Source organism: Myotis lucifugus, unplaced genomic scaffold (genome assembly GCF_000147115.1).
Source record: "Myotis lucifugus unplaced genomic scaffold, Myoluc2.0 scaffold_20, whole genome shotgun sequence".
Classification (NCBI taxonomy): domain Eukaryota; kingdom Metazoa; phylum Chordata; class Mammalia; order Chiroptera; family Vespertilionidae; genus Myotis; species Myotis lucifugus.
The window spans coordinates 9,136,868-9,161,395 of NW_005871068.1; the positions used below are offsets into that span (position 1 = coordinate 9,136,868).

At 37.4% G+C, this 24,528-nt stretch overlaps 1 protein-coding gene across 1 annotated transcript in view; it reads right to left on the minus strand.

Annotated features, from left to right (window-relative positions):
• The window catches only part of DMD (dystrophin), a 2,279,750-nt gene that overhangs the window by 651,649 nt on the left and 1,603,573 nt on the right, over positions 1-24,528 (minus strand). The window contains exon 51 of the mRNA XM_023751347.1: positions 24,044-24,276. Within this exon, the coding sequence (XP_023607115.1) occupies positions 24,044-24,276 (233 nt within the window). The remainder of the gene's footprint in view (positions 1-24,043; positions 24,277-24,528) is intronic.

Genomic DNA, 24,528 nt, shown 5'->3' on the forward strand with positions numbered 1-24,528 from the left:
AACAAGGGCTCTTTACTATGATACTAAATTTTTGTTGTGAACAAAAGCTGATATTTGGAGATATCATCAAAGAATTGACAAAGAAAAGTAGGCTAAGAAAATAAGAATAAAAAAAGGCAGTGATAAAATATTTGCTGTTTATCAGTGTTGGAAATCCTTGTTTATACATGTTTATGTAATACATTATATTTATCTTGGTGTGTAATGATAGAAAATGAATATGTGTGTTCTTTTTTATTCCTTTGAAATGACAAAAGAGATGGTATTGCATCCTCTTTTTCTTTCCAGCTTTTAAATTGCACAATTACTTATATAACACTACCAAGAGATAGGAAAGTAGAATTAAACAATGAATTAACTATTTTTATAAGACTGTTAGTCTGATTATAAAGGAATTATATTTTAAATTCTAACTCTACTGGGAAACCTTTCCTGAGCAACTGCCAGCTCCCTTCAACATGGAGTAGTAACTAGAGTAGATATATTGGTAATTTTCATAGCAACTCATTCTGTAGCCACCAAGGAATTGGAGTGGGAAATCCTATCCTCCTTGCCACAATGATTGGTTCAGGGGTGGGTTTATGTCTTAAGCTAGTCCAATCACAGAGAAGCTCAGAACTTTCATTTGAGGGTCAAAAAAGGAAATTTTTCTTTCAATTTTAAATATAGTATGGCATCCAAACATGAATCCTGTAACTGCTATAACAATGGTGAAGGACAACACTGAGCAAAGAGCTGGAACCTTGAACATGCCATGCCTGGAGTTCACACAATATTTATATTACATACGCCAATAAATTCTCTTTCTTATTTAAGCAGTTTTAATTGGAATTTCTATTAGTTGCAATTGAAGATATTCTCATTTATGACCAGCTTTCATCTAAAGGAATATCATGTTGTCACACAAATATAAAATCTATTTCATCATATCTCAAATTGTCCGTCTACTTTTTGGTTTTCTAAAATAGATTATAAATAACATCAACGTAAATTAGGTTTTTCCAAGAAAGAATCCATAATGAAAATAATTCAGTTTTCAAAGTGTTGATACTTGTTTAATTTTATTTATCTATAAACTAGAGGCCCAGTGCACAAATTCATGCATGGGTGGGGTCCCTCTGGGTGGCCTGCGGGAATCAGGCCCCAGCTTGTGCCCCCAGCCTCACAGCCCCAGCTCACACACCCAGCCTTGCAGCCCCACAGCCCTGGCTGGCACCGGCTTTGGTCTGGCGCCGCCCCCTCACCTGCTCCACCATCCTGCCGCAGTCCAGCTATCCTCGGGGCCCATCAGGGCCGACAGCACCTCCACTGCCGCCCACTGCCAGCTCTGCATTGCTGACACCCGCCATGTTCCTCACTGCCCCCTGGTGGTCAGTGCACATCATAGCGAGTGGTTGAACTCCCAGTTGGACAATTTGCATATTAGGCTTTTATTATATAGGACTAGAGGCCCGGTGCACAAAAATTTGTGCACTTGGGGGGGTCCCTTGGCCCAGCCTGTGCCCTCTCACAGTATGGGACCCCTTGGGGGATGACCACCTGCTGGCTTAGGCCTGCTCCCTGAGGAATTGGGCCTAATCTGGCAGTCAGACATCCCTCTGGCAGCCCGGGAGCCCTCAGAGGATGTCCACTTGCCAGCAAGGAGCAGGCCTAAGCTGCAGGTGGACATCCTTAGCGCTGCTGAGGAGGTGGGAGAGGCTCCTGCCACCACTGCTGTACTGGCAGCCATCAGCCTGGCTTGTGGCTGAGCAGAGCTCCCCCTGTGGGAGTGAACTGACCACCAGGGGGCAGCTCCTGCATTGAGCATCTGCCCCCTGGTAGTCAGTGTGTGTCATAATGACCAAGTCATTCCCAGTTGTTCTGCTGTTAGGGTCAATTTGCATATTACGCTTTTATTATATAGGAGTGCCTGGCCAGCCTGGGTGAGGGGCTGATGGCTGTTTGCAGGCTGGCCAAGCCCCCCAGCAGGGACCCTCACCCCATGAGGGTATGGCCAGCCTGGGTGAGTGGCTGATGGCTGTTTGCAGGCTGGTCACAGCCCCTTCAGGATGGGGGGTCCTGCTGGGGTGCCTGGCCAGTCTGGGTGAGGGGCTGAGGGCCATTTTCAGGCTGGCTAAGCCCCCCAGCGGGGACCCTCACCCCATGAGGGTGTGGCCAGCCTGGGTGAGGGGCTGATGGCTGTTTGCAGGCTGGCCACAGCCCCCAGCCACCCAAGCTCCCAGTGGAGGCTGGCTGGAAGCAGGTATCTAGGATTTATTTGTCTTCTATAATTGAAACTGTTGCCATGAGAGGAGGCCACAGCCGGCTCAGGGAAGGCGGGAAGCTTGGCTACCTCCATAGCCTGGGAAAACAAGCCTCCTGCTTGCTCCAGCTCCGTGGCTGCCGGCCGCCATCTTGGTTGGGTTAATTTGCATATAGTCGCTCTGATTGGCTGGTGGGCGTGGCTTAGGGCATAGCGAAGGTACAATCAATTAGCATCTTTGTCTTTCATTAGTGTAGATAAGGTAATTATATATCCAGTTTACCCTGGGCAATCTTAATTAACTCTTGTTGCCTGGCATTATTAATGATACTCATTTTTATTCTTTAATATGATTTAGGCAATAAATTTTAAAAAATCATATAATGGACTATAAGCTTATTTTTAAAATTAGCCTCATTCTGCCCTTTTGTAAGCTCAGTGTGACAGGCATGTATCCTTATACTGCCACCTATTTGTGAAAACATCATAGACAATAGGAACTAACATTATAGATCTCATTGCCCTTAGGATCATAGTTTCCCCTTGTTGCATTCTTTTAGATTCTCCTAGCCAGCAACCTGCTAAGAAATGATGAACAGAGATGCAATATAACCTCACTGAGAAAGTAATTGTGCTTTATGCTTAAAATGAATAACATATATTTCCTTTTTCACTTCTAGATGTTAGACATGGCCATGTCCCTGAAGTCTAGCCCTCCAAATGTGTTAAAATCTCTTTGTTTTGGAGAACCTTAGAATGTAGAAGATGATCTGGAATGACCAAAAACCATAGCTTAAAAGAAAAGGCAGAATTATAATATCAACTGGGAGATTTCTTTTCTTTACACCCATCAGAGCCCCAAAAGCTCTTGAAGCATCCTGTAGAGAAGGGGAAACCCTGAAAAAAATGACCAAGATTCTGGATTCTCCACCTACTCTAGAAGAAAAAAACATAGACATCTGACATTTCTTATGCTTTGGGAGTTGAGAAACAATTCAATTGGATTTTATTCATAAGGTTATGAAGAATTATTCTAGGATATTTTCATGGCAACTGAGAATATGCAGATTTAATAGTTGAAACTGAATAAATTCATTCTTAAGAGTAGATTTTAAGAATATGATGGCATAATTTGGTAATAACATTGGGGGCAAGGAATTGCTTTTCTAATAGGAAAAGTATAACTGATACCTGCGCAATTTCTGATGATGGTAAAAAAAAAAGGTAAAAAAATCACCTTCAGATTTCCAGAATTTGTGGATTAGTTATATATTCTGTTCCTGGAAAGAGCTGTAGGTCACTTGATCCTGATTTCAAAATATAAATAAAACTGAGGGGGGCGGGGGAAGGGCGTGAAGAATTTTTGTGAGTTTATTTGAGCAAAACTGTTGACAATTGCCATGAAGCAGAATCTCAATGGATTGGGATAATGTACCAGAGAATGATGGTTTTTCACCTTGTTTTATACCTTACATCAAAGGAGGAGACATAAGTGGGTTACATGAAATCTATTGGTGATAGATTATGGAGGCAGGAGAAAGAAAAGCAGGGGTGGGGTTGGAGGTGGGGGAGGAACATCTGGAATTGGATAAAAAGTAAGATGATAGACACATTACTTAGGTGGGTAAGGATAGTTAACAGTAAACAATTAACATGATAACAATAACAATGAAGGAATTTATGGTCTCTGTCCTGGTGCCCAGGCACATTTGGTTGTGTCCCAGGGTGGGGGTTGGGGGGTGAAGGGAAGTTACAAGTTACTCTGACATTTCAGAGGTATGTTATCTTAAATGCAAAAAGACAATAGTCTCAGTTAAGGCAAAAATTGACCCTGTCAGGGAAAATACCGGCCTAGGACATGACTATCTATATAGATAAAACCCTAATATGCAAATAGACTGAAGGGCGGGACAACGGAACAACCAAACAACCAGTCTCTATGATGTGCGCTGACCACCAGGGAGCGTGTGGGGAACATGCAGGCATTGGCAACAGGCAGCAGAGTGTGGAACACGGCAGGCATCTGCTGTGGTGGGATGGTGGAGCAGGTGAGCAGGGGCACCAGTTGCTGTCATCAGGGTGAGTCTCTGGTGGTTACTGAAAATTCTTTCCTCCCACACACTGCGGTCCCACCAGGAGCTCGCACCCACTACTAGCACCCAGCGCCAGTCCTGATCACTCGGTGCTTCTCCACCTCCCCCTGCTCCTGAGGAGCAATCAGGGCAGCAGCTGCCACTTGCACCCACTGATGGCACCAGTCCCACTTGTACCTGCTGCTGGCACCAGCCCCAATCACTCTGCGCCTTCAGTGGGTATGAGCGGGACCGGCACCGTCAGCAGCAGGAGAGGGGTTTCCAGCAGACAAGGGGACTGGCGGCCTTGGCTGGAGGGGCCGGGTCCGGGCACAGAGGATGGGCTGAGATCCGTCCCTGTGCCCACCACAGCCTCTTGGCCCACAGTTCCTTTCAAGGTGCATGAATTTGTGCACTGGGCCCCTAGTCCACCATAACTGCTTTTAGTTAAAGTTTTAATTTCAGGCTATCCTTTGTGGTTACTTTAGGCCTTTAAGTTTGCAAGACTGCCATGCAGGCCTTCCCTGAGCTTGAAAGGTTAGCATGTGGCCTCTTTTTTATTTGTCCACAAAGAAAAGCAGACCAGGGTTTTAGCATTGGGATTATACCTTAAAACACAAAAATAAAAAACAACAGGAGCTTGAGAAAAAAAACCCAGTATCATGATCACATACAATGAGTTGCCACATAAACAGAGGTTATTTAAAATAAACAGGTGTGTACTGGGAGACTAAAAAATCAAAATGATAAAAAAAAATGCCCCCAGCCTTACAAAATACTTAAAATCACAACCACATAAATTATCTGAAGAATCTTCCAATGTAATAGAATTAATATATATTTCCTTGTAAAGAATTAGATGTGACACATTTTATATGCCTTAAATATTGGATAAGAAGTTTAAGGCAAAAGTTTAAATAAAAGCTTTAAGGGTCAGAGAAAGAGGATAAATTAAATAGAACATGCTTCCTGGTTGTAAAAAATATAAAGAGACAATGGCTTGGGGAATATATGTGATTGCAATCTCTCTGCTTTATATCAAAAAAGAAGTTTTCTATTCAGTAAAGTGGAGTTAAAGAAAATAAATGAGAGGGACATTTATATCAGCTAAGTCTAAGGAAGGTCTTTCATATCATGATAGGTTCTTTTGAGGGTACACTTAGTACTACTGAAAAGGAAAATGGGGGGGGGGCTTGCAACCTAGTTCAGTATCTGGTTAAAACTGTAGTCTTACTTCCCCACTCTGACTGACTTGGGCAGATCTGCAGAACCTATCCCAGGGGCCCCACAACAGCTGACTTGGGTGGAGCTGCAGAGCATGCCCCCAAAGGCCCCATCAAGACTGACTTGGGCACAGCTGCAGGGACCCTCAGGGGCCCGCCACAGGAGGAGATATATAGGTCAGAGTCTCCCCACGAGTTCAGTTCAGGCTTTGGATCCGGAATCGCCTGGACTAGCAGAACTGCGAAATAAAGGTTAAACTTTCCTCCCTCAGAGTGCTGGCTGATCATTCTCCTGTGCATTCTGCCACAACACTACAATCAAAAGTACCAAAGGTACATAATTATAGACCCAGGGGAAAGCTGACATCTGTCTGACACATTGAGGAACACTGGGCTCAAAACTTTTTGACTGCACACATCTATTTTTTAAAAAATTGGTCCACATATCAATCCACATTTATTAAAAACTTTATACATATGTGTGGATAAAAGGGGCCACATGCTAACCTGACAAGCTCAGGGAAGGCCTGCATGGCAATCTTGCAAACTCAGAGACCTAAAGTCAATAAAGGATGGTCTGAAATTAAACTTTAACTAAAAGCAGTTATGGTGGGTAGTTACATCCTAGGCTGGTATCTTAACTGAGCCTATGTGTCTTTTTTTATCTTTTTTAAAAAATATATTTTATTGATTTTTTTACAGAGAAGAAGGGAGAGGGAAAGGAGAGGGATAGAGAGTTAGAAACATCGATGAGAGAGAAACATCGATCAGCTGCCTCCTGCACACTCCCCACTGGATATGTGCCTGCAACCAAGGTACATGCCCTTGACCGGAATCGAACCTGGGACCCTTGAGTCTGCAGGCCGACGCTCTATCCACTGAGCCAAACCGGTTAGGGTGCCTATGTGTCTTTTTGCATCTATAATAACATACCCTGGAAATGTCTGGGTAAGTTGTAACTTCCTTTTTTCTGGACCCCTTAGGGCACAACCTAATGTGCTGGGCACCAGGACAGATACCACAAATTCCTTCATTGTTATGTTAATTGTTCCTGTACCCACCTAAGTATGTGTCTATCATTTTACTTTTTATCCAATCCCAGGGGCTTCCCTGCTTTGCTTTCTCCCGCCTCTCTAGTCTATCACCAATGGATTTCATGTAACCCACCTATGTCCCTTTCCTTTGATTGCAATGTGTAAATACAGATGTAACCTGACATTCTCTGGAACATTATCTCAATTCATTGAAGTTCTGCTTCCCGGCATATGTCGACAGTTTGGCTCAAATAAACTCACACATATTCTTTACAGGTTTCAATGTGTGTTTTTTTACATTAACATATGTTACTTTATTGATATATTATATATTTTATAAAACAAAAATATTAACTTTGAAAGAATGAGATAAAAATAAATAGAAATAGAGTTTATGGTTCTTCCTATATATTCCCACTGAGGATCTCTGTAACTGAACACTAAAGAGAAGAGACAAAGCTTTCTGTTTCATATGAAATGTTAAAAGTGTTTGATCTCTGCCTTTCAGATTTTATATGGGAAAATGCAAAATGTATGCAGGCATTTTAATGTGTGTTTCTCTTTGAAACTTTCATGTAGATTTTAATAATTAATCAACATTTTAAATATAAATTGTGATATGTAATATATAAATATACCTCCATAGGCAATACTGTTTTATGGAATGTTGTGTTAAATTCTTTCCTTTCCCAATTCATTCTGGAGAAAGTCTAGCTACTTAATCCCTGGTAGGTATATCATAATGAGAGGTGCAAATGCTATTCTAGTAACAACTTCGCAAATTATAGACATGGTACTAAGAGGAAAAAATTTCTGAAAGATTAATTTGGTACCAACAAAAGCATGTACAGAAGTCAAGTGACTCATGGAGACCTGCACATTCCATTAAGATAAGTTAACCTTTTCTAAAATGTGTTCCTCAAGATGTTCCATCCAAATGATTTCCAAGGAGAAATGAGAGGCTGAACTTAACAATACTAGCATTCCTGCAGGACATTTCAGTGACTTTGCTATGGTGATGTACACTGTAGATCTCAAAGTCCATGCACAAATATTTCTCAGCTTATTTGACTTCTTAATGAGGAATATCTATTAACATCTCATGGATCTAGTGCTCTGTAGGGCAAGCATGTCAAACTTGTGGCCCATGGGCCACATGTGGCCCACAACAAATATTTTTGTGGCCCAGCCAATATAATGGTATGTAAGAAACGTTTTAATAAAAATTTCATAACTTAATTTTTACAATATCCTGTTATACATAATTATTAATAATGAACTACAATGTTCACTAATGACTGATTACTATAATCATGTTGTATTCATTTCCCTTATGCGCCTTACACACTGGTGCACCATTTCTCTCCACTAATACTAGCAGCGAATATTTTAGCAGCTGATTGCCAGGTCATTAGTCTTGTACTGACCTGTTTGGTGTGCGCAATAGGAAATATTTCACTTTCAGAGAAAAACAAAAATAGGTTTATTTGCATTATGCTTATTAATTTGTGCAGTTATTCAGTGTCTGGTAAGTAATGTTCAAGATACAAATATTAAATTTTATTAAAGTGTTCTATTATTTTGTTAATAATTACTCATTTATTTCAGCCCTTTGTATTCAGCAAGCCTCTATTGTAATAAACCTACATTTCTATGAAAATTGAAGCTTTTGTTTGTTTGCAGCCCACATAAACTTAAAACTTGTTTATTTGGCCCTTGTTAGCCTTTGAGTTTGACATGCTTGCTGTATGGGGAATGTTGAGATAGTTTATCAACTAGGAACAATAGGATTTCCTAGTCAAAATCTTAACAGTCACCATTTCCAGTTGTTTCTTTTTAGAACATAAAATAAACAGTTGAGATTTTGAGAGGCAAGAATGGTTATTCTTGTTGAAGCATGTGGTGAGGAAGAAGAAAAAATCTAGAAACTTCAGTCTTGAGATAGTACTTCAATTAAGAGAGCATTGATGGCCAACTAAGCACTGGGGCTTGTGGTAAAAGCTAGAGAAGAACATGTAAAGGACTTATAAGATGTTATGAAAAGGGCAACACAGACCAGAAAGAAAAACTTGATCTTTTAAAAAGTTTTATATTAAATGGGCTATATTACTTATTTTCCTGATTGATCATCATGCTAGAATTGGTAGTCTTTTAATTGCTTCTATTTTTCCCTTTCCTTGTACTACACAAGTGTGTTTGGGTCTTAATTCAGAGTATGAAAACCAATGACCTAATACTGTTGATGCTAATGGACCTCTTCAGAATTTGTCAGGCTATTTAGCTATTATAAAAGTGATTGCTTTCTCTTTCTCCAATTTAAAAAGATTCAGAGGCAAAAATACAGAAATGAACAATATAATTTTTTAAATTCTATTTCATCAATATTGGAAATAAATTTAAACAGAGGACATGTGTGTTATGGCTGTTTTGAGTAGCACTGTCCAATAGTACTTTCTGCAGTAATGGAAATGTTGTATTTCTGTGTTGTGCAGTAGGTAGTCACTAGTCACATGTGGCTATTGGGCATTTGAATGTGGCTAGAGAGACTAAAGAACTGATGTGGCCAGGGGCTACTGTATTGAACAGTGCAGATTTCAAGAATCATAGTCAACATGTGTGGTTAATTAGGAAGTTATTCCTTGAAAATGTAAGATGAGATATAAACACAACGTTTTTCAATTTCCCACTACATTTACATTGCTTTCAGTGATCTTTGTACGGTATGATTATAAAGCAAAACAATTGATGCTTACTACTATACATTAGTACCAGGGTTATTCTTTCACATTCACACCTCCATACCATTTCTGTGATGAGAGACTAAGAAGACAGGAAACCAGTCACACACATTTTTAGCTAATTAAAGGCTACTTAAGTCTAGAGGAGAAAATATACATTAGTTAAGGATATCTTATGAGGCAAAGCCAGTTGCTTACTCAATATCCATTCTTTCCTTCTTAACTAAGAGTCCAAATTTTGTTCGAAACATCAAGGTTTTAGGATTAGGACACCAATTTTATTGTTAATTATAAATAAAGAAACCACCTAGTCATTTAAAATACTCTATCATCCTAGGATCCCTTGAAGCTAGGCATGGTCAAGTGAAACGTTTCTGGTCAACGTGGTGTAAGCAGACCTCTTCTATGTGGGGCTGCCAAAAAGCTTTTGTTTTCCATATAAATAGGAGCTGATACACCTGGCACATGCATTTACTCTTCCCATTTCCCCTATTTTCCATTTAAAAAGACAGACATGGTGCTGAGAGGCATGGAGACCACAGGAAACAATGTACTGAGGATGGGTAGGGATGGCTAATGAAGGCGTTAGGATTCATGATTTTGTGGCTGCTGGCTTTACCCTAGAACACACAATTCTGGAAGTCTGGCTATGTGAGAAAAATAAACTTTTATCTGGAGAAGCTCTTGCAATGAGGATTTTTTCACATGCAGCCAAACACAATCTTAACAGTATTAATTAGAAAAAAGATCCTTTAATTTCTAAAATTCTTAGAGTCTAAAATTATAATTTCTTTTGCTTGATGTAGAAAATTTAATTCCCAGGAGGCTTTCATTCATCACTGAGAAAAAACAGACATAAATCATACGGCATTTAAACATTAAAATAAATATAAATATGCATATGGCTCTATAACAGATTGTTAAATTCCATATGCTAAGTAAAAACAGTCGTCTATGAAGATAAAGTAAATCCATAACATTTATAAAACACCTAGTATGTCCCTTAGCTGTCATAGCAAGAAGAATACTATGCCTGCTTTTAAGGAAATTTAAATTCATTTCAAAAGCTAAAATACAACCAATCAAATAACAAGAAATGTTTTAAAAAGAGAAGATCAAGAAAATAGAAGCAGCTTCACAAGCAAAAATCTAGTTAATGAAAAAAAATAATTTTTCAGTGAATTACTGATTAAAAAGACCAATACAGACTGGAGTTATCAAAACAAATTTCACAGAGCAGACAGGGATAGATGGTGCTCTTATAATCCAGTCAACTCTATATTTCTAATAATTATTTTAAGGAGTGTGAAGGAACCCTAAGACAGTGGGTACTTCATAATTGGATTTGGTTAGAATTCACACCTTGAAATGGTTGCATGGTTCTAATCTAAAAATTTTCCTAATTCTAAAAGTGAAATACATTCTCATTTTGATTTAGAGAACAATTTCACTGTAAAATCTCATTATACTAGTATATAGCTCCTTGCTGGTTTGTATTTTTTCCACTTGCTACTATCTTCCCCCCAATAATTGTCTTCTTTCAGTGCCTAACACCTATTAGAAAACTTAAAAAAAATCAAATTGAACTGGGTAAGTGTGGTAAAGTGACACTTTGATTTTTATTTCAAATCTCTCAAAGGACATTTATGGTCCTATCTGTGGCAGCTTTTAGTGATTTTCATATATGTCTGGACAGAAAAGCTTAGCCTTAATGGAGTTGCTACAGATTATTTTCCCTCTCACCACTATTTAGCTCTTTCAGTTTTAGGGGGAAAAAGCATGGAGGAGTTAAGCATAAATTATTATCTTCTTTCCACCTCTTAAGTAGAGATTTATTTATATACTTTTGCCCCAAAACTTTTCTATGGCTTTTCTTTCGCTCATTTCTACTTGGAAGGTTTAAAAATAAGTCTAGAGCCGAGCTGGTATGGCTCAATGATTGAGTGTCGACCTATGAACCGGGAGGTCATGATTCCTTGTTGGGGCACATGCCTGGGTTGCAGGCTCAATCCCTAGTGTGCGGCGTGCAGGAGGCAGCTGATCAATGATTCTCTCTTATCATTGATGTTCCTATCTCTCTCTACCTTTCCCTTCCTCTCTGAAATCAATAAAAACATATTTAAAAAAATAATCCTAGAGTTGAACATAGTAAATCAGTTTCTGGGGAGGTTAACATGTATCCTTACAAAATTTATTCTGTTTCTATAATTAAAGGAAGACAAATCAAAGCATTTCTATTCTTGAGGTAAATAATACAGAAGATATTATTTCCTTGAGAAAACTATAGGAAATACATGATTCTTAAATATGATGCTACTTGTTTACACAGAATGTTATATATAAAGATAAGGGAATCTGGAAGTATTTATGAATTATTAAAATTATATTCAAAGTTATTTTTATAAATCAAATAAAAAAGTAACCAAACCATTCTAGAAACCCTTGTATTATTTTTAGTGAATTCATAAAAGATGACAAGAACATGGTCCAATCTCACTGCCTCTCTCTTAAAAACAATGCAACTATGATCACCTTAGAAATTTACTGATGAATTAGTATAGTTTATAAAACTTAAAAATATTAGACCATATCATGTTAAAAAATTTCACCATTAGATTATTGAATAAAAATTAGCAAGACATTTGGAAAGGGAAGTCTGGTTAATTTTCTTCTATATGAGAGAGGCAGGCATATATTAAGAGGAAAAAATAAATAATTGATTGATTAACTCATTCTAATGTGCATATGATTGAAAGCAACATAGCATTATTTTCTCTTGTGTCAATCACTACTTTCTGCTTTCTATGCTTTCCTCAACTGAAGATACACTCTAAAATTAGAGCCTATATTCTCCCTATTTTTAATTCCCAACAGTAGATAATACTGATGTTTTTAACCAGCAAGTGTTCAGTAAGTAACCGATAAATCAAAACTTAGTCTCATACTGAAAGCCCTTAAAAAGGTAGTCATGGAGGAAGAATCAAGATGGCAGTGTAGGTAAACACCTGTACTCACTATCTCCCATCACCACATCAAAATTACAACTAAAATACAGATCAACCATTATCCAGAATCATGGGAAAGCTGGCTGAATGGAAGTCCTACAACTAGAGCAGTAAAGAAGAAAGCACACAGAGACTGGTAGGAGATGTAGAGGTGTGGGATGGGATGATCCGGCACCCATGTGTGCCACTTTTTTAATCAGGAGGAAGATTGTCTCTTTGAAGGCCACCCATGAGGAACAAGGGGTCCCAGCCCCACACCAGAAATCCAGCCCAGGGTCCCAGAGCTGGGAAGAGAAGTCCCCGTAACTACAGGCTCTAAAAACCAGTGCGGATTGGGGCTCAGTGATACAGAGGCTGGTAGAGACCCAATTGTTCCTCTTAAAAGGCCGGGGCACAAACTGAACTTATAAAGTCCTGATTCTCTGAGCTCTAGCACCAGAGTGAGGCTTTGGGGGACACAGACACATACAAGGAGGACCTGGATTGTCTGACACTAGAACAGGAACCTGGAGGCAGCTTTCTCCCAGACAGAGGTGCTCACAGGAATTATTGTTTCTGTGCTGGAACCTCCCCAGTCCCAGGGCTGACCAGCAGCCAGTTCTGTTTGCTCTGCCCTGGTGATTCCCTAAGAACCCGCCTCATCCAATTTACAATACCAACCAAGCTGTGTGTAGCAGCTTTTTCATATTAATGGCCTGTCCTTGGTCAGGCTAAAATCTCTCAAACAAGCTGTATCTGGGCTAGGGAGCCCCAAACCTTAATGGCCTGTCCTTGGTCAGGCTAAAATCTCTCAAACAAGCTGTATCTGGGTTAGGGAGCCCCAAACCTATCAATGAAAGGCCCAAGACCTGGCACTAGCACCAGCAGGCCTTGCTTCATAGCTGGACTTCGTCTGGGAACTTTCAAACCCCATACAAAGAGGAGGAATCTACAGATCTCTTAGTAGCTCCTGCTGGGTGGCCCCAGGCAGTGGCTGATTTTGCACCTCCCTGGAAACTCAAGAGCCAGTGTAACCAGTGGTCAGTGTCAAACCATACCAGATTGCAACTTTACACATCCATAAGAGACACACTCAAGGGGAAGACTCAGTGAGCACCAAAGCCCCACTGAAGCAAGTCCTGCTCCATAGGGGTATCTTCTGTATAGCAGCTCTCCCACTGTAGTCAGAGCTGGTTCTCACAGCCAATTGGCCTGGAGGTCAATTCCTCCCAGTGACACCAACAGCAATCAAGTCTCATCTACAAGACTTTGCTCAAGTTCCACAAAGGGGTGCACCTAGAGTTCCCAGCTCAGGTGACTGGGGAGGCTGAGCCACTGGGCCCTATAAGATACCTACTACACCAGCCCACTCTACCAACTCAAGGAGACATAGAAGCTCTACTCAATACATAAAAACAAACACAGGGAAGCAGCCAAAATGTGGAGACAAAGAATCATGTCACAAATGAAAGAAATGGAAGAAAGCAAACTACTGGATATAGAGTTCAAAACCATGGTTATAAGATTACTCAAGAATCTTCTAGAAACCTCCAAGGGACTTAGTGAGACTTTTAAGGATCTTAGTGAGAATGCCTAAATAAATAAATTAATAAATAAATAAATAAATAAAAGGACCAGTCAGAAATTAAGCATACACTGACTGAAATAAAGAACAATATACAGGGATTCAACAGTAGAGTAGAGGATTCTGAGAATCAAATCACGATTTAAAATACGAGGAAGCAAAAAAACACCCAACCAGAAGAGCAAAAAGAAATAAGAATCCAAAAACATGAAGATAATATAAGGAGCCTCTGGGACAACTTCAAACATACCAACATTTACATTATAGGGGTGCCAGAAGAAGAGAGAGACCAAGATATTGAAAACCTATTTGAAGAAATAACGACAGAAAACTTCCCCTACCTGGTGAAAAAAATAGACTTACAAGTCCTGGAAGCACAGAGAGTCCCAAACAAGAGGAACCAAAAGAGGACCACACCAAGATACATCATAATTAAAATGCCAAGATATAAAGACAAAGAGAGAATCTTAAAAGCAGCAAGAGAAAAGCAGTAGTTACCTACAAGGGAATGCCCATACTACTGTCAGCTGATTTCTCAACTGAAACTTTGCAGACCATAAAGAGTGGCAAGAAATATTCAAAGCGATGATAACAAGGACCTACAACCAAGATTGCTCTACCCAGCAAAGCTCTCATTTAGAATTGAAGGTCAGATAAAGAGCTTCAAAGACAAGAAAAATGTAAAGGAGTTTATCACCCCCAAACCAGTATTATATGAAATGTTGAAGGGTATTCTTTAAGAAGAGCAAGAAGAAGAAAAAGAAAAAGATAAAAAACATGAACAACAAAATGGCAACATATACATACCCATCAACAATTGAATCCAAAAATAAAAATAATCAAATACGATATCTAATGAACAGAATAAACTGGTGAATAAAATAGAATCAAATGCATGGAAATGGAACAGACTGATGATACTCAGAGGGAAGGGGTGAGGGGGTGTGGGAAGAGATTAAACAAAGATCTTATATGCATTACCTATGGACACAGACAATAGGGTGGCAAAGGCTTGAGGCGGGGTGGGAACTGGGTGGATGGGGGCAATGGGTGGCTAAAATAGGGACATCTGTAATAATCTCAACAATAAAGATTAAAATAAATAAATAATAAATTGAGTGCACTACAAAAAAAGGTAGTCATTATATGTATTGTTAATTAACTGCAAGACACTCTAACTCTGGAGTCTCCAAAGTAGGCATTTAAGGAAGCAAAGAAAATATTAGTAGTATTGATTTTCACTCAAGCTATTAAAAATGTCTACTTTATATTTATGTAAATAATATGTATACATATATATTTATCACTTTAATGTGAGTAATCATATACTGAAAAGTGTGGATAAATGTACATAACTACTAATAGTGATGTGTGATTGTTACATTAGCACATTCTTAATAATTTGCTAATGTATACAGGAAATAAAATTAAAACCAAACTTTTACTCCACTATTTTTTTTCATTGTCATTTCCTAATAATCCCTATTTGCCTTTAGCATGCTTTGTAACTGAGTTTTCAAAGAAAATTTGTTAACCTAGGGAATGAATAAAAAAGCCATGCACCTAACATTAACATTACACTAACACTAGGGTAATGATAAGAACTTACATTATTACTCACTGTAATTTCAATTATAAGCTTCAAGGACATCAAATTATGGCAAAATATAAAGCCTCCAAAGCAGGTAATAATATGGCAGGTATAATAACATTATATAGCTTTCAAAAAGATTAAAATAAGCTGAACTACTTACATTGCTTTCTTATAAAAGATCTAGAGAAGATTCCAGATTATAGGTATTTTTATGAAAATAATAAAAGTCATTTCATATAAAGGAACACCTATCTAGGCTCAGGCAAGGGAATTTATAAATAGAACTCACTATTAAAAAAAATGACAAACATAAACTTCCTTATCAGGATCCCATTGGTATTTCATTGAAAACACAGTATAGTGCAGGGGTGGGCAAACTTTTTGACTCGAGGGCCACAATGGGTTCTTAAACTGGACCGGGGGGCTGGAACAAAAGCATGGATGGAGTGTTTGTGTGAACTAATATAAATTCAAAGTAAACATCATTGCATAAAAGGGTACGGTCTTTTTTTTTTTTTTTAGTTTTATTCATTTCAAACGGGCTGGATCCGGCCCGCGGGCCGTAGTTTGCCCACGGCTGGTATATTGGCTTTTATCAGAATTCATGTAAATACCATGATTCAGTTTTACTTGATAAGATTTTGGGAGAAAATTTTCCAGTGAATTGAATTGAAATGTAGTAAGACATGCATTTCCATTCATAGACTTTGAAATATATAGTCTGGTAAAGCCTATGTTTATCTTTAAGCAAAAAAAATGTATGGTATCATTTTCCATAATAATAATAATATTATGAGACTTAGAAAATGAATTTTCTTGTGTTTGCAACTATGACCTTTGTATTTAAAGAGAGTTTATTTCATCATGGCCAGAGAGTATAATATAAGTCATATTACTGACACTGGTGTATCTGTACCTCCTTCAGTGAAGATAATAGTACATTTGACTCTCATTAGATAAGGAAAGAAAATTGTATGCATGTGGAGCAATGATCCACAGAGTTATGAGCTTTCCACAGGAGACATGTACATTTGTCACAAGAAAACTGCAGTAGGAAATTTGCAAATATCTTCAGCCAAACAGACTGCAACATTTTTCTTTGTAGAATGCAGCAAACACCTACTTGTATATATGGAAAGCTGCACACTCTGGAATGGTGTTTTTTCTTAAACAAGGTTGTGCAGAATGAACAGATGAGATGATGAGGTCTGGATGGTTGTTTAATAAAAGAAAAAATAAAACAATCTTTTCACTATAAAATGACTGTCATCCAACTTGTAAAATCCTTTGGATACCTATGGAAATAAACGGTTCAGTTGGGTATGTTATAATTTTGGTGGAGAAGTGAGGAGATGTTTAAGAAGGGGGGTGTGAGGAGTCATAGGAACAAAAAGGAGAAACTATTCCCAAGAAGTCTGAATTTATGTTAGGACAATTACATTTACTAAGTGACATTAGACCAATTAACTATTTTCTGTAACTTTTCTCATTTCTCGAATAAGGGAGCTATTTTTGATTATTTTTTATTGAATTTATTGGAGAGAAACTATTTGTAATACCCACTTTTCTGCTATGCTCATGGTAATAAAAGAATGACAATAAACATTATTTTTCATTTGTTTTTAGTTTAAACAATCAATGCCATTTTTTTCCCACACATCATCCCACCAATCCTTCCAGGTCCATGTTAGACAAATTCTCTTGTCATCAGATGGTGCTTGAAGTTATTCAGCAAATGTTATAATCAGAATGATATTGGAGCCAGCCATTCAATTGTTCTTTGCATAGATATAGCCAGTTTAAAAAATTATCACATAATTTTCATTAAAGATTTCTACCTTAACAATAAAAATGTTGGAAGAGAGGAGGGGCGTGGGGCCCAGGACAGGAACATAGCAGAAGAAAATATGAATTATTATTATAAGTATCAGCCTTGATCCCCACATAGCAGCATAATGTGTAGTTAAAAATGAATCTTGAACAATGCTATTATCATCTTGTCCAGATTGGCCAATTTGTCTGAAACCCAACCTGGAGAGGTCTTATTAGAGGCTCCTTTGCCAATTCAATTCTTTATTCAATACAAGTGCCTGTGGTTCAGATTTAGTGGTGAATTACCCTGAACACCTGGCCAAAATGACTTGAAAAAGACTGTAATTTATTTAGTGCAAGCAATCAGATACCAGCAGTATAAAAAAATAATGATATCATATAGTCACCTAAATCCTATCTGTTGATAGCAACACAGTTTCTACTGCTATAACCATCATCCAAATTAGCCAGCCACCACTCTATCTCCTCAACTTCTGTCTCTCCCTCTCACCACCATCTTTTCTTCTATTTCTCCCTCCCTCTTTCTCTTTTTTCCTAATTTCCTTCCCTTCCCTTCTCTTTTCTTCCTTTCCCTTCCTGTCTTTCTTTCCCTTCTTCCTTCCTTAAGGGTCATATTTAATAATTATTTTCAGAGAAAAACTCGAGACACATTTTCCCCCTTTATTTGATAGATTATGGCAGTAAAAGAAAACTGTGAATAACTGTCAAAACATTTGTTTTGGAGCAATTTTACTTAAACATGTGAAGAAATATGAAAAGCATTCCATTATCAGATATCTCTGACGTGCAACTATTAAGTTACAAATTATCTTCTGCTATTAACTCACAATTCTCGAAAATAAACTTGGAGCTTTTTGTGTTTTACTTTTAAAGACTTAATTTGCATATTTTACATCTCCATCCCTCTACAATATAATGGTGTATTTTTTACTCTCTAAAATTAAGCAGTCAAGTTGCTTAATATTTTAAATGGCTGTATTTTACAATCTTTTAAAAAAATGAAAGTTGTAATTGAATTCCCTTTTCTTGCCTAATATAATTCATTTAGTAAAAATTATTTTCATTTCAAAATGGTAGCAGCCTCCTATTTTTCAAAATAAGAATTTAATTAAACAATTTAACTAAAGGAGAATGGAAGCTAAATATCAAGTATGTGATTTGAAATACAAGGTCTAGAACTAAGAAAAGCTAGCTATTCAAATGTCATGCCTTTATTCCCTTTCTGGGGGAAATATTTCAATCATTACATGTCTAAGGTCTTATATGAATCTCATAAATTCAATACTAAGTTCTCTTAAGGGTCATAAAATATTTTGTTACATCATCTTGCCTAACTTCTGATGCTTCCCACCTAGAATTATAATCCCCAAACTCCAATTTCTGTCAAAACTGAAGCTTCCTCATTACGTTTCATTCATATCATTCATCATGCAATCTATATTTATTAAGAACCAATTATTGTGTGTGCAATATATAATCCTTATATTTAGGGTACTGGGGCATACATGGTCTTTATTTCAGGTCTCCATTATGCAAAGTAAGAATAGATAAACATATTACTTAGATTATGATAATCACTTCCTGCAAATTCCCTTTGCTCTGTCTTCCACCCTATTGGGTTCAGAGGACATTGATTGTGTATTGGTTGCTGAGCATACTTTCCCTCTTCTATTTTCAACAGACTCCAATTTATTAGGTGTAATGACATCTCCCTCATTGTGAGGGGCTTTGGAAGGAGAGGGATTTAAATCAAAGTTCTCTGCTCTCCTTTAGCTAAGAGATCAGTGTGTGAGGCCAACTGGACTCTCTCTTCCAGGACTTTAAATTTTGAATAGTTACATAGGACAAAGAAAAAAAAAGAGTATCACAAAGAGACCCAAGTACTTCCTGCTAAATAGATATCCAGGCATGCTCAGATCCCCTTTCTTTCTCTAAGCCTTTTCCATTGTCATTGTGTTAATTCCAGTAAATTTACTTTCTGCTCGATTTAATCTGGAGAATGTTTTCTATTGCTTGCATCCAGAGAACCCTAACCAATATACAACTATGCTACATTTGAGGATTGTCCTTCTTTGTTTAAAATCTTTAAGGGTTGCCACTGCCTCTAGCCGTAATCAAAACTCCTTAATCTGGCAAGGAAGGATTCCCATTTTTTAGCTCCACTCCTCTTTATCCAATCTCATCAATTTCTTCTTCATCATATATCTTTAATTTCAGCCAATAAAATCACAATGTCAATAACACATTATACTGTTTCCTACTTCAGTGCAAAGTAGTTTGTTTCTTCTCATTTTATCTGTTAATTACAGTTTATTCTTTTTATGCTTGTTTGTTTAAAATTTTTATTTTATCTTATTTTAAAATTTATTGTTATTGTTGAAAGTATTACAGGTGTCCCCTTTGTTTATTTGTGTTTTTCTTTCCCCATTAACCCCCTCCACCCTGTACCCGCCCCTTCCAGGCCTCACCACACTACTGTCTGTGTCCATAGGTTATGCATATGTTCATATAAGTTCCCTGGTTAATCAATTCACACCCTCCTCTCTACCTCCACCTGCCCTCTGAAATTAGTCAGTCTGTTCCATGCTTCTATGTCTCCAATTCTATTTCATTCATCAGCTTATTTTGTTCATTAGATTCCACATATGAGTGAGATCATGTGATACTTACTTTTCTCTGACTGCCTTATTTTGCTTAGGATAATACGCTCCAAGTGGATAAAAGACTTAAATGTAAGTTGTGAAACCATAAAAATCTTAGAAGAAACCATAGGCAGCAAAATCTCAGACATCTATCCTAGCAACATGTTTACCAATACAGCTCTTAGGGCAAAGGAAACTAAGGAGAAAGTAAACAAATGGGACCACATCAAAATAAACAGCTTCTGCACAGCAAAAGAAACCATCAACAAAACAAAAGGAGAGCCCACTGCATGAGAATGTATTTGCAACGTTATATCTGATAAGGGGTTAATTTCCAAACTATACAGGGAACTCATACAACTTAACAAAAGGAAGACAAACAATTCAATTAAAAAATGGGCAAAAGATCTAAACAGACACTTCTCCAAAGTGGACTTACAGAAGTCCAAGAGACATATGAAAAATGCTCAAAGTTACTAATCATCCAAGAGATGCAAATTAAAAGGACAATGAGGTATCACCTCATACCTGTCAAAATGGCTATCATCAGCAAATCAACAAACGACAAGTGCTGGAGAGGATGCGGAGAAAAGGGAACGATCATACACTGCTGGTGGGAATGCAGATTGGTGCAGCCACTGTGGAAAACAGTATAGAGTTTCCTCAAAAAATTAAAAATGGAACTCCCATTTGACCCAGTAATCCCACTTCTAGGAATATATCCCAAGAAACCAGAAACACCAATCAAAAAGGATATATGCACCCCTACGTTCATAGCAGCTCAATTTACAATAGCTAAGATTTGGAAACAGCCCCAGTGCCCATCAGCAGATGAGTGGATAAAAAGCTGTGGTACATTTGCACAATGGAATACTAAACAGCTGTAAAAAAGAAAGAACTCTTACAATTTGTTCTTCAATGCTTGGCTTAAACTTTATCTTCTTCAAGAAGCTTTTCCTGACATCTGTTCTCTTCCCTGGCTTAGTTTGACGCCCTTTCCCTGAACTAAGTCCTTAGACATAACCCATAATGTACCCAGGGAAGTAAAAAACCATGGTGTTTGAGTTGGGACTCTGGAATCAGACTGCTTGGGTTCAAATCCAATTGTTGTCTTTTTACTACTTGACCTTTGGGAGGTCATTTAACCTCACTGTGCTTTAGTATCAATCTCACAGTTTTGTGTGCACTGTCATACACATGATGTACTTAGGTCAGTGACTGCCTTATCATTAGTGCTAAATATGTGCTAGGTATTATCCTGAAATTTCCTTCTATCCTAGTGCTATTACTGCTTTTTCCCCTTCGCCTTCTTTAATCTGTGCATTTGTTTCTTATCCAACTCTGTATTTCCCAGGCACTTGCTAGTAGGTCAATAAAAATTTGTTAAAAGTATATGAATAAATAGGCATTGAGAGTGTTTTACAGTTTATCTCTTTTGGAATATTGCCTCATTTCCTACATCATAAACATTAAAGTTAGTATCCTTTCATTTAAAACTTTACATAGAGGAAATATTTGTTTCCTGATGTTACAATAAATACTTCCTCAAACTTACCTTTCTTTCTTCTTCCCCTCTACACACACATCTGTTTAAAGTTTCTTTAGGGTCATTTTACTGACCATTTAGTAATTGACAGTGCCTTTAAAAATATATATATATTTTTATTAATTTCATAGAGGAACGAACAGGAATAGAGAGATAGAAACATCAATGATGAGAGAGGACCATTGATTGACAGCTTCCTGCATGCCCCTTACTGGGGAATTGAGCCCGCAACCAGGGCATGTGCTCTTGGCTGGAATTGAACCTGGGACCCTTCAGTCCGCCAGCGGATGCTCTATTCACTGAGCCAAACTGGCTAGGGCTGACAGTGTCTTTATAATTATTTTTTTAATGCAAGGGAAATAAACAGGAAAAGCATTCCCACTATTAAACAAGAGAGGGGAGAAAGAAATATATATGACATTTATAAATGCTAGCTTTCTGTGATCAAAGACATGGAACTTGAACTTCTCCTCCAAATTAATTTCTGACCTGTATTTAATACCACTATGAAGAGGCATCAAATTAGTCATCCTTTCTGGAAAAGAAAAATTTATTTGGAGAACTCTGAAGACTATGGAGCAGTTCAATACCTTCCTTAAAGGCTAGGCTCACAAACCCTTCACAAGGAAATGTGGATTTTCTCTCCCATTCTAATATCTAGTGGCTTTCACAAGAGGCCATAGTGTCAATGACAGCATGGGGTGCAGATGTGGAAACACACACTTATTTACATATAACATTATTATATGAGATAGAGTTTTCACGATTCAAATGGCATGAGTAGGCAGATTTATATAGAGTTTGTTGTAGAACCTAGTATTAATTACTAACATTAGTTGAATACTTGAAGTAAGCAAGGCAAGGTGGAAAGATCTTTCATATACTACCTAATTTAATCCTCACAACAACTTATAAAGCATATAGTATTATTATTATCCACATTGTACAGATAGATAAACTCAGGTTCAGGGAGGGTGAGTAACTTAACCAAGATCACACAGCTTTAGTAGCGGAGCCAAGCTTTGAACCCAGATAATCTAACTCCAAAGCCCTTGCTTTAAACATTATAACCTACTATCTCCTCTGGTTAGTAATAGTCTTGAAAGAACTGCTATAACTCAGCATAATATTGTACAATAATGTACCTTTTTGTTTCTGTATGTATCAGCACACTGCAAATGTAAAATGTTTTGCATAGTGCCTGACATAGCCTAGATATACAATATACATATGTACTAGTATATGTATTATACATCACCAAATGGTAGCCACATTTATATTTAATGCTCCTATATGGAGTAAGAACCCAGGCTTGGAACCAAACAAACTTGGATTTGAATCTTTGCTCTATTATTTACTAGGAGTGTGACTATGAGCCTCAGTAGCTTTTTCTGAAAATCATGGTTACTAATACCTGTTATAAAGCAGTAGAAAACAAAGTATGTATATATCTTTATGTACACATATATCTATCCTACAGGGTGAATGTGAATTCTGTGTGCCCTGTACCCAGAAGAGGAAACCAAGATCCAAAGGATGATTTGAGCACAATAATGTCATTTGCAAATGTCAAAGAAAGCCCACTAATTCGGGTCTTCTGGGTCTAAGCTCTAGGTACTTTATATGCAGGTTATTTTTTTTCCCTGTAGAATCACTAACATTTATTTTAAAAAGGAATTTGTGTGCCTTACTCCTTGTTTTTATTTTTCTTTAAAAAGTGGTTCTGTAATGACTAAATAGCTTCAGTATAATTTATTACGCCTTTAGAAAATATTTAAAAATCATTACAAGTGAAATAACTATCGTGTATAAAACCTTTCAAAAACTACCTTTTTTATTCATTCAGATATATAGAAGACATACGGTATATTTGTTCTAGCTAGGTAAACCACATTTATATCAATGAAGTCTTATGTTTCTAGTTGATGTCATAATTTTGCAGAATAAATTTCAATGAGGCTTAGAAGTGCAATCTTTGTATTAAAAACATGTTTATTGGAGTATGGCATTGCATAAATACCAATATTAAGATCTAAGTTACTTTAAAATATATGTTTTGTTACTTTCTTTTTTTCATTTGTTTATAGCTAACTTTCAATTATCCTTATCATTGGAGTAGGAAAATTGGCATGGACAACTCGGAAGTGAATAACCAATTCTCAGATTATATTTGATTCTGTAATATAGTATGGCTGCAGGGTGCCAAAACAAGCAGTTTAAATGTAAACAGCTCAATTGAGCTACTTCTTTGTTATTAAATAGATTTTTAAAATACCAGTTGTTTAGTGAATTTAATTAAGCCAACTTTTCTTGTAAGGTTTATGCTTTTTTCCTTGTGTTATTCCTCTTCAATTTGTGGCTGTTTTAGATAATTGCACTAATTTGTTTCCTTGCTCATACTTGGCCTGAACAGAGCACAGTAGTGTGTTTGCTGACAGAGAAAAGCTGCCTAAAAACTGGTGGGAAATGTTCGAGGAGAGTACATTGATTTGTGGAACATCTTTACTTCAAAGAAAACCCCCTGTCAGCTTTTATCTGTTTTGCCCATACCTTCTGCTTCATGATCATCTCATTGATGTCTTCAAGATCACCCACCATCACCCTCTGCGACTTTATAACTCGATCAAGCAGAGACAGCCAGTTGGTAAGTTCTGTCCAAGCCCGGTTGAAATCTGCTAGAGCAGGTACTTCCAAAAGCAAGGTGGATGGCATTTCCAGTGTGGAGATGGCAGTTTCCTTGGTAACCACAGGTTGTGTCACCAGAGTAACAGTCTGACTAGGAGCTAATTTTTTTCAAAAGGAAAAAAAAAAGAAAGAAAGAAAGAAAGAAAGGGAAAGAGAAATTAGAAACACAAGCTAAGAAGCCAATTCCAATAACAATGAAACAACCTTAATTAAAGGGCAACACTCTGAACCAAAGTATTATTTATGACATATGTTTTTTTTTTCTGAACAATGTGGGTTCTTTATATATTATTACATGATAGAAAAATTCAAAGACTCAAACTTTTCATTAATACACATTAATACATATT